The 11660-nt window shown below is 36.5% G+C and overlaps 1 protein-coding gene across 1 annotated transcript in view; it reads left to right on the forward strand.

The window, feature by feature from the left end:
• The window catches only part of ERC1 (ELKS/RAB6-interacting/CAST family member 1), a gene marked incomplete at both ends in the record, with an annotated part of 99878 nt that overhangs the window by 29828 nt on the left and 58390 nt on the right, over window positions 1–11660 (forward strand). Inside the window, one exon of the mRNA XM_010291652.1 lies at window positions 617–784. Within this exon, the coding sequence (XP_010289954.1) occupies window positions 617–784 (168 nt within the window). The remainder of the gene's footprint in view (window positions 1–616; window positions 785–11660) is intronic.

The raw sequence follows: 11660 nt of genomic DNA on the forward strand, positions 1-11660 counted from the left end.
GAAAATGCATGTTACATTTAAACAATTATGTTGCTATTTAAGCCAAAATATTCTTAGCCATCCTAAGGTAACCCGCTTTCCATGTTTTCATCTGCAGTGGCTGCAAACATCTCTGCTTTCATTACCTCCAGGCTCAGCTAATACTCTGATTAAAACCTAGAGTATAAAGTGACTGTTTGGTACTAAGAGTCAATGTTTAAATCTCTGAACATTAGTAGTGTTTCAAGTAAAGGGGTCAGTTTTACTACATATAAGAGAAGTTTTCAACAACACATTGTGTTGGCTTCTACTTTGAGGAAAAAAATTCCAGATTTGTGTCTTACGAGACTGAGTTACGTCAGAAGTATGATTTGAGATTTTCCAAGAAGGAGCATTAGTCTCATATAATTTGGGAATAAAACATTTGATTATTTTTACTGTTTAGTCTCCTACCACTTGTGACAACTGTTTTATCACAAGCTTACGTATCTTGAAGTCTTAAAGTAAGGGATGTTAGTTTTCTGAATCTGTTTGTAATTTGACAGCACTCACTCCCTTGTGGAACTGTAGTTTAACTTTTCTAAAATTTCCCTCCTTCAGTGCTAAACAAACCCTGTTTCTGCATGTCTGAGTCTAGGTGGATGCATTACGATTACGTCTGGAAGAGAAGGAGACTATGCTAAATAAGAAGACAAAGCAGATTCAGGAGATGGCAGAGGAGAAGGGGACTCAAGCAGGAGAGATCCATGACCTCAAGGACATGTTAGAGGTGAAGGAACGCAAAGTTAATGTTCTTCAGAAGAAGGTAAGATTTTAGAGGTTTAAGTCAGATACACATCTCTGCTGAATCTCCATTTCTGTCTAAAAGTCTGAACGAGAATTTACATTTTGGAGTTTAATGATTGAGTCCATTCATGTAATGGGAAGATGGCGAATGATGAATTTCAGTTTGAAGTTTTGAAGAAAAAATGAAGAATTCAAAGCAGAGGTTGTTGCCTTTCAGTGGTTGCATGTGCTGCTTCTGCTTCTACTTTATTATTACCAATGAGCTAAGTATTTGTAGGAGAGCACATCTTCTGATCTTCTTACACACCCACCACCTTAACAAAGCCACACTGATTTTAAGCGGAGGGCACTGGGTGACTATGACTTCAGTATGTGACTAAAGGAACGAGGGGTTGTACCAGTAGAAGCAATTAAGATGATTCCTCTGTAACTTAGAAAAATTCAGGAAGAACTTTCTATAACTTTCATTAGAAATGCTGTTTTATTATACTTAATATTTCTTGGGAATTACTGGAACAGGATAATTAGGGTTCAGACTATCCTGCATATCTTTCTGGATAAAAAAATGTAGACCTTGTCAGTGAGATGGGGGAGGTCTGGATAAGAAAAAGTAGATCCTGTCAGGGAAATTAGAGAGGTTTCCCAAAGGGCATTGAGTCCTAGGGCAATGAATGTCATTATGGATGATAGTTTGCAAATTGCACACAATGTTTCCCAAACGGCTGCTACACATGGTAAAAAGAGAGAAATGCATGTATCACAAGAAATTTTAATTTACAGAAATTTGTTTTCTCTGTATTTTTAAAGAAGCTGCTCTTGGAGCTTGTATTCAATGTATTAGGCTGTGAATGTGGGTTTTTTGCTAGACCTTTAAGGAATTCTATGCAATTCTTGTAATTTTAATAGTTCAGAATATTGATTAATTTCTGATGCCTGGCCAGTGCCTTTTCTTCTAGAATATAGCTATGAATCATGAGGGTTCAGTTCTGTTACAGCAAACTTCATGTGGGAATGGAAGTTCAGGCATGGATTTTAGCCATAAATAAGTCATTAATAATTTTACAACAGAGCCCTAATTCCCAGTCTTCATGGTCTAATTTTTTGACTGTTCATCTTTTTAGAAACACAGATTTCTAATTTTTGTGCCGTGCTCTCTTTGTTTTCGAAATTGGTCATGCACACTCCAAACATTGATTGAGATCCCAGCTGAATGTTTAATGAAGAAGTGGGGAATCTGACATTTACGTAAATGTTAAATGTCAGTGAGATTGTTTTACTTCCATTACTCTTACGCTGTTTTTTCACGTGTTCTTATTTGCTCTACTTAACTCTTTAGGATGATCTTTCATTGGTTCATTTATAGGCAGTGCTAAAGGTTCTCTTTTTACTCATTTTTTGTACTTGTTTTCTTGAGAACACTGTAATCCATATTTAGACAGTTTCATCTTGTCTCTTCATGTGGCAAGCCTATTTTTTGAGGTTCATTTGCTGCTGCTTTCAAGTAAAAGTACCTGGTCTCTTCACACTAGAAAGTAAGGGCCCAAGCTTTTAGATGTAAAGTTTTGAGGTCTTGTTCTTCTAGATAGCTCAACAGAGGATAATACTACCATAGTAAACTTCAATTTGAATTGTTTTGTAAATGTGTTTCTGAGCTTCTGGAACAATGAAACATATAACCTGTCTATAGAAAAATATTGCTTTCCTGCTGCTAACTAGAATCACATGCAGAGATTTGAATTTGCTTCAGCCTTCAAGTTATTGGAACCATTTCCTTTAACATAAAGAGTTAAATTGTGAAGTTTTAAAATCCAAAGATGATTTTTTCACTTTCTATAACTAGCAAGCCAAAAATATTTTTATGGAGAATCCAGCTGACAATACTTTTATCTGAGGTTTGTGGTGCGATATGGAATTTCTTTTTATTTTTTGTATGTCCTAGGATAAATGAGAACAAATTCAGTTCTTTTACCCCCTTTATTTGGCATATTTTATCTCTTTAGCATTTTTGCACAGAAAAGCAGAGCTTGAGGAAATACCTAAGGAAGGACAGGTCTGATATTCTCTATATACTGTGGAAGTCATGAGAATTTGCATAAAATGTTTCAGATGCTAGAGGAAATTACGAAGTCTCATTTTTATCTGATATATATGCCTGTCCTTTTTTGACTGTACAGGTAGTATTTCTTCCCTCTGTCTGGAACTTTAGAACCCTATAGCTCCTCTCATGTAAATGTTTTTCTCTTAAAGCTTGTAACTCTGTTTTACTTTTTTGTATTTCTAGAATGCACCTTGTTATTAAAGTGCACAGCCTGTTTTCTGCTTTATCCAAGTGCTGTCTTTCAGACCTCCCAGGACAGTTCAGATTTTTTTTTTTTTTAAATGTGCAGCCTTTAAACTTTTGCCTTCATGCACAATAGTCTTTTTATTCCTCCCACTGATTATAAACTGGCATGTTCAGACAGATCACATTTTAATCTGTGTATTCTAATGGAAGATCTGCATGATACAGTTTGATATCTTCAGAGGTCATAGATAGTATTTTTTTTTACTGGCTTAGTTATCTGATAATAAATGCTTGTTTTAAGTTTATCAGCATGATTTAAGTGGTACTTAGGCATTTTAATTGAATACAGTGAAAGACTATGAAAGATGTGTGGTATGAAAAAGCTCTTCCTCTTGTGTAGTGTTAAGAAATATTTTTCTATTGATATTTGGAAGCAGCAGCATATAACTGCTGCTTGCAGTTATGAGGAGGTATGGGGTACAGGATGGGCATGTTGAAGGAATTTCACCAAATTAAGAATTAGGTTAGGAGATACTATTCAATCAGTTTTTACCAAGTACTCCTCCTTCAGCATATACTCAGATTTGAGTATATTTTTGAAGTGGGTACTCTAATGAAGTACATTTTGAACACTAATATTTTTTTAATGCTAGGTAAAAAGAAAATTTGTAGCAAAAGCCAAAATCATAAAGATGTTGAAAAGAAAAGAATTTACTGAGAAATCATTAACTTGCGTAACTTACCCATTCAGGAAAATTTGTTTACTTTCTTTTGAAATTAAGAGAGATCACCTCTACTAGTAATATAGCGATAGCCAAATGCTATATGGCTATGCTGGGCATTTGGACTTCTGTACATAATTTTTTTTTATTTTCAGTGACTGTTTTAGATGTGTAATCACCTATTCTGATGACACTGACAAGAAATTATTTGTTGTGGTGCCCAAAACTGTGCTATACCCCCTTTACTATTGGGTCTGTGTCGGATTCATTCATGCAGGCCACTGTATAGTTTGTTTGATGAACTATTAATATTACTGTTGTATTGATTAAATGTGGTGGACTAGGAAGTACACTTTCTGGTCATTCTACAATCCAGATGAAGAAAGTAATGGAAATTTACTGGCTGATTAGAGATCAAATAAAAGACACAGAAGAAGAGTATAAGCAACAAAGATCTGAAAAATTAACATGACAATTGGCATCACTACTGATACCCAGCAGGCACCAAAATGCATGTTCCAGGTTGCTGAGGAAACCACATGCTTCACATTTTAAATTCTGGAATCTTTCCAGTTCTAAGCTCCTACAGTGATGCTGCTTGATAGCACCTTTGTTTGAGGTAATAGAAATAGGGCAAATGCTAGAAATTTGGAAACTATAGGAATGAGTCTTAGCTTTATGTCTGGAATTTTGATGCAAAAACTTTGTTTTATAGAGCTTCAGGACTTTTTTTTCTTATTTCATTGAAAGTAAATCTGGCATAAAATCTCATTTTAAGTTGCTAGAACTCCAGGCAAGAGGAGAATGACAGAAAATAAAATAGGGACCATGCTGGGAAAATCTGAAATCTGAACCTGAAAAACATTAAATTGTGCTTCATTATTTTCTTTGCCACATCTGTCTATCTGTGCTGGTAGACCAGGATGAAAAGGAGTAGGAAAAAAAAAAAATCAATATTTTGCAATCAAAGCATTTTAGAGAAATAGCATTTGGGACAAAAGATAAGAGTTACTCTGAAAGAAAAAAAAAGCAGTGAATCAATCACCCCTTGCTTTGGGGGGAGGTCATGTTTTGTCTTCGGAAGGGGGGGTTAACACTCCGTTGTGAAACGCAGCTGCAGGCAAATAAAATGCAAGTTTTAGCGTCTGAACATAGCAGTGTTTTTTGGCAGCTCCCCATGCAGTATGTGATAATTGACCTGTGATAACAGAAAGGAAGAACATAATGATGTTGTTGTTGTTGTTGTTGTTGTGGCTGTGCTGATGTTACTTGTTTGGCTAGTATTCGGGAAGACTCCAAACCCAACTTTCCTGTTCTTTTGGATGAGAAGCATTGCCTTTCTCCAGAGTAAATAAATGCCCTCTTCTTTTCAGAAAGCATAGAAATCAAAATATCTTATGCTTAAGGATAAGGAGTACTGTGTGGCAGAAGGACTGCAAACAGAATTTGTAACTCAGTTGTTTACAATCAGTAGTAATCATGGTTACTACAACAGCAGTGTTAGTTTAGTATTCATAACTTTTAAAGTTCACTGTTTGTACTTTAAAGATTGTTTCCTTTCCATTCCCTCATCTGTGAAGGAGATTTACCTCCTCAGGCAGCTCTTCTGCTCCAGCCCTGAAGAGACGAGAGAGCACGCAGAAGGAACTGCATTTACAAACGTTTTGTTCAGTTTATGGTAGTTTCATCTTCCCTGGTGTGACCTTGAACTTGCCTACCAGCTGAGTGAATGTATGGTTTTCTAAGAATTAATAAAATGCAGGGTGGACTTTTAGATATCCCTTTGAAACTGTCTGAGATGTCACTTAGTGCTTAAAAATCCTGTATTATTAACATTGTAGGTGATGGCCTGTTCAAGCCTGCAGCATGTTTCTGAGTCTTTGGTTGTGCGAACTATACAGAAAAGAACAGAGTGAGACTGTCCCAACAAAGATGGTCCACGTGTACATTTACAAAGTGGGTGAGCATATGCCCTCGTATTTAAGACTAGATCATTTTTTGCCTCTGTAATATACCTGTGGGCAAGCTTATTCTCTGCTTTACATGCTTGAATCACGAACATTTAAGGAGGAGCACTGTACAGTGCTTCAGGATCACACTAGTTTGCTCACCAGCCCAGCTTCTGCAGGGAGGTAGAAGGAAGATATGCTGGGCTTTCTGCTCAGCTAGGACTAATGAAATAGCTACTTTTTGTCCCCAGGAACTCTGTGGCTTAACAAGTAGTGCAAATACAAAAGTATTTCTGTAAATATCTCTCTGTCAGAAAAAGCCATACCTCTGCTCCTTTTATTCCAGGTCTCAAGACATGCCTCTGAACTGGTTCCAAACCCTGTTCAGAGATTTCAAACACCACAAAAAAGACCTAACGTCCCCACAGGCTTGTTCCAGCTTCTTTATTAAAACTGACAGATGTCAGCCCAAAGATGTGTCCTTAAGAGTCATGGGGGACTTGTCCCTCCATGTCCCTGGAGGGATATCAGACCTCTTCTGCTGCTGCTTTTTCTTGCATTCAAAGCTTTCTGTTATAGGTTTGCAGACTACCACGGAACATAACAACAAAGTTGAAATTTGTGACTTTTAGAAATTTCCGGAAGCTGTTCCGTCTAGTTTGTTACCCTGTGTCACCAAGATGCTAGAGTCCCTTCTCTTTTCAGGAATATCCTCTCAGAATTGCTTTACCTTGTGGGATGGGATTTTTAGGTGGAGATATTATCTTCAGTTAGAGTATAATAGGAAAAATTAGACAAGCTTTTAATCCTTCATCTCTATCAAAATACCACTAGATAAAATCTTGTGGTAGCAACGAAAGTGCAAAGAAGACTGGAGAGGCTTCATTATGCGAGATCAAATTCAGCATAATTATCCTGTGAGATTTTTTCATTTCTGCCATTCGGGAAGGAGGTTAGTTATTTAATTTCCACATGGGAAATGAGGACACAACACAGAATTTCATGAATACTGTGAAAATAGGATCCTTACCCTTCCGTTTTGACTTTCCACTTTTCTGAGAATACATTGAGACTTCTTAGAGCAATTGCAGCTGAGCTGAGATGGCATGGTGTGTCTTTTTTTTTCTTCCATGAATGTACAGCTAATAAGACATTATTAGTGCAGGGGAATACCTCGTTTCTGCATACCACTTTTCAATTCTTTGCTAGTTTAGTTTCAAGGGTGACTGATTACCGTACAGATCTTCGTAAGATCTTAGAGTTTATTACAGCAACTTCAGGTTCAGTGCCAGCAAGATGCCTTCCCTCTCAGGAGAGGCTTTAGCTCATGAGATTTATCTTTTGTGATTCTTTCTGAGTCATATAGTAACATACATTTTTCTGATTTGGAATATGGGTCCTAAAAGTTCCACAAGCTTAGCTTCACACTATTTTCAGTATCAGATAGTCCATAGTTTACAGTTGCTGGTAGAGGTGATAGTGTGTTCTCCAGGGACTGACTCAAGGAATATACTTTTGATCTTCTTGCCTAATCCAGATCAGTCATGGCAGATGCCTTGTAGCTTGAAGTGCACTCCAGCATTCTCATTGTAAGGGCTTTTGGTTTCCAGAGGAATACGCATTTCACGGCTCTCAGCTGGGTGCTGTTATGGCCCTCACCAGTGAGCTCATAGTAACAGGTATCTTGTTTAGGTTATAATAAACAGTACATGATCACTTGTATTAATTAGTGAAATTCCCTTTTGTCTGTTGAATACTTCATACTTAGTTATTGAAAGCAACAAATTGCCTCGTGGGCATTCTTGGCATTATAGTGAAGACTTTGAATTGCTTTCTGTCATTAAACCAGAAGTCAGAGCGTAGTACAGTTGTTCTTAGCACAGACTTCTACTGCTGAAGTACATTGTAAGATGTCTTTGCATTGATCATCAAAAGAGGAAGCATGAGACTTTCTATTCCTAAGGGTCTTTGTTTGGTGCATTTACAGTTTTATGGCAAATTATCTTCACAGAATCATGGAATGATTGAGGTTGGAAGAGACCTCCGGAGGTCATCTTATCCAGCCTCCCTACTCAAGTAGGGCTACTCAGAGTCAGTTGCCTAGGACCATGTCCAGACAGCTCTTGAACAGGGTTGCGTAAGACTCACTTGTATTAAACTTCAGAGCAGTGAAATCTGTGAGTAAATTTGCTCATAGGTGCCTAACATGCACTTGAAGATTGTTTAGTAAATTATGTGGGACATCTGAACTTGTGGAGGAAGCATACGTTAAATTTGAAAAATTGATTTTACACAAAACAAATCTTATGCTATTGCAGTAATTTTTAGTGTACAGTTAGGGCTACCAATGCAGCAGCAATATTAGAGGAACCTACTGGATTAAAAATTAATTTTTATGCCTGCCTACATTATAAATTAGAATTTGTAAATGGAGAATATGCTGCTTTATTTTTATATAACCTCTTCTTTTGCTTGGAGCATTTTGTGATACCACAATACAAATAAAAACATCTGGATCATATGTAGCATATGTACCTATATTCCAAGATGCATGGTAATATTCTTTTAAAAAGTGAAACATTGTTCTGATGTGTGTGAAAGATAGCAAGCCAGTTTCTTACTTTGAGATCTAATAATGTAAGGAACATTCTTCAGTTTATATTGTTGTTATTAAAGAAGCTTGCCTGTTGCCTTTAGTAACTAAAGTACTTGATTTTTTTTTTCCTAAAGTAATGAATATCCACTCCTCCTTTTAGATAAGTAGGTTCAAATGGAGAAGGAAAGCAGGACTGTGAGGTTAGCAGTGTTAGTTTTGTAGTTCAGCTATTGTAGCTGGCTAATGTACGGTTTTAAACTGATACATAGTGCTGTAATATTGTCATGTAAGATTGATAGCAATAGCAAAGTTGCAAGAAAACTCCACTGGAGTTTCTGGTATTATCTGTGCCCCAGCATTACAGAAAACTGAAATCACAATTCAGCAAAACTGTCATATATGGAACGAACCTTTTTTTTTTTAGTATCCCTCAAAGAGGAGCAGTCATTTTAATATTACGTCCTTCTTGTGCCTTGAGATAACCTCTTGATTGGCAAGATGGAACATTACTCATAGGTAGTGGGACTGACAAATTCTGGTTTCTTGAAGGGATCTGGGAAAACAGCCAACTGTGGGGCCTCTTGGCTTCATTATAAATTAAATGTGTAGTTTTTCTGGCAAGATAAAGCTAATAAGCTTTGTTGGTGTATTCACTGTCATACTAGACAAATGCAAAGTTCCCTATGATTGTCCCTATGATTGAAGAGGGAGGAAAAGCAAGGGCGTATGCCATTTTTGAGGTTGCTTACATCAGTCTTCCTCATATGGCTTTTCATTGCTCCCTGGGTTGCAAGACTTCACAATTTCCAACGCTTTGGTCACCAGGCATCCAGGCGTTTTCTGCCCCTAGGGGATTGTCTGAGCTGTGTCTGGAACAGACATTAGTGATTGTGTTAGCCAACTTAGGGATCTTCACTAGAACAAGGAAGGAGTAATTTCGCAGTTTAAATCAATAATTTCCTGGATTCAAGAGTGCATTTTGTATCTACTAGGGTAGACAGTCTTCTAAGCTGAGTCTCTGTGCAGTATTTATACAGTCATTAGGACTCTCGTAATGCACAAGTATATGAGTAGCTTTCAAGCCTGTGATTTCACTTACCCAAAGGACAAGAAAACTGGTCAGTATGGAGTAGTGTCAGCAGGAGAAATAAAGATCACCTTATCCCAGGATAGCATGCATTTGATGATTAGGATGCTCCTCTGCATTATGAAGGGCTTACGTACCTTCCAGTAAAGATAGGTGGAGGATGGTTTAAAACACAGAACTTCTGGATAAAGAGGACCACTCTCCATCCCTTCCTTTATTTTCAGTGGAGGTTGGAGTGTTGATTTGCCTAAAGCAGTCTGTGGTATAAAATGGGAAAGAATATAACCAAATGATGGTCCTAATTTAATAAATTGGGTCGTTAAGTTCATAACTTTTTTTTGAGCAAGGGCCTTGAAAGAATTTTATTTGAGAGTTTGATGTTTTGTCACCTGTCACTGTGTTCTGAAGTAATTCTGTAAGAGCAGTGATAACTAAATACTGAAGAATACACACGCACAAACACACTCTTGTGTGTTTAGTATTTACAGTATGACTTCCTAATCCCTTCCTATTCATCACTCCATACCCTTTCTAGAAGAATAAAATGGGACAGTCACAGTTGACTGGGCATGTTTTACACTGGGATTAGATGCACCCCTCCTTTCCAGAGCTCTCCTCTCTGGTTTAGGGCAGTTTTACCTTACAGTATTTCTTTGATCATTTTAATAAATCAGTGATTTGGTTAAAGTAATTCAGTGACTGAATCTAAATCTCATTTAAAATCTTTGTTCAAGTTGTTCAGCCTTCTGCTTGAGTGATCCTAAATGATAATGTAAATGGAATTTAGTTTGCTGTGAGGATTTCCTTTATAGTCAACATTAAACCCCATGTGCCCATCCTATCCATTGGTCTGCCTCAATGTTTGGTCTGTTCTGCTCCCTGATTTCCATTCTTGGGTATCTCAGTGCTGTGATGAGTTAAGCCTTTCCTTTCTTCATGTCTTTTCTCATCACCCTTGTTTCTGTAATGACAGTGTGATATGTAGCATTGCACTGTGTATGTGTCTAAGCAGGAATATGTCAGTAATTATGGTATCCTTACTCTGTATAGAACCAAAATCAAAATCTAAAGCAAGTCAGTAAAATAGCATCAGTAATCCTGAGTATATGAGATCAATTTGCCAAAGAGTGAAGGTTTTTTTCACAATAATAAACAATGAAACACTGTACTTGGTTTATCCAAGTAGTTTAATTCATAATGTAGTAAGTTTTTCACTTGACACTTTTTTAATGTTGTATAACTTTGTGAAGCTTGAGCTGTCCTAAAAGCAATGTCACAACTCTTTAGTTTTATTCTGCTTCTTACAAAACAGAATATCAGATCTAAGTTAACAATTTATTTATCGATTCCATTTTTTTCCCTTGTTTTATCAGCCTTCCACAATGAAGTAGTTTTGATTTTTCTTATTTTGAGCATTCAGGAATCTTCAATATGAAAATACTCCAAATTATAGTATTTTTTCTGTAATGAACTTTCCTAAATCAAATCTGTGCACATTTATTGTCAAAGTCTTTTCTGGGACTTGCAAAAGGAGTGAGCAGATGTCCCCAAAATAGTTGGCTTTCTTAATGTATTTATATTTGTTAAGTCTTAGGAGTAAAACTTTAGAAAGCATAGTAACAGAGATTGCTTCATAATGTCAGGACACAGCTGAAAGGAGAATTAGCATGATGTTATTCTGTATGATTAGGCCAGGATTTCAACAAAATGGATGTTATCCATAATTAGATTGTGAAATAAATTACCAGATGATTTAGATTATGGTTCTCATTATAAGTGACATTTTAACATGTATGAAATAAATGAGTAATGTATAAACGTAGTGTTTCATTGAAGAGGAGGAGCTGAGTCTAAATGAATTTATTTTGCTATTTATGATAGCAATGTTCTGTTTTTAATTACTTGGGTGAATGAAAGTATTGCTCTCAAATTGGAACCAACAAATTGTTTTAACAAACAACCCAGGTTGATATCTTGTTGGTGGATAATTGATACACTCTCTTAGCTGATGAATGCCAGCAAAAACAAGGGGTCACCCGGTGAAACTTTAAGATAAATCAGTGACAGAGATTTTTTTTATGGATTATGTAATTAAACATATGTACTTAACCAGTTGGCTCATGTACTGCCAAAACAAATCTCTTATGAACAGCTTTTATACTTCTGTTATTTAATTTGCATATTACATAAGGTATTGTCCATTCATGTTAAAACCTGTATGCTTGGAGACATAACCAATATCAGTGGGTTGGAAAGA

Source organism: Phaethon lepturus, unplaced genomic scaffold (genome assembly GCF_000687285.1).
Source record: "Phaethon lepturus isolate BGI_N335 unplaced genomic scaffold, ASM68728v1 scaffold3857, whole genome shotgun sequence".
NCBI lineage: Eukaryota > Metazoa > Chordata > Aves > Phaethontiformes > Phaethontidae > Phaethon > Phaethon lepturus.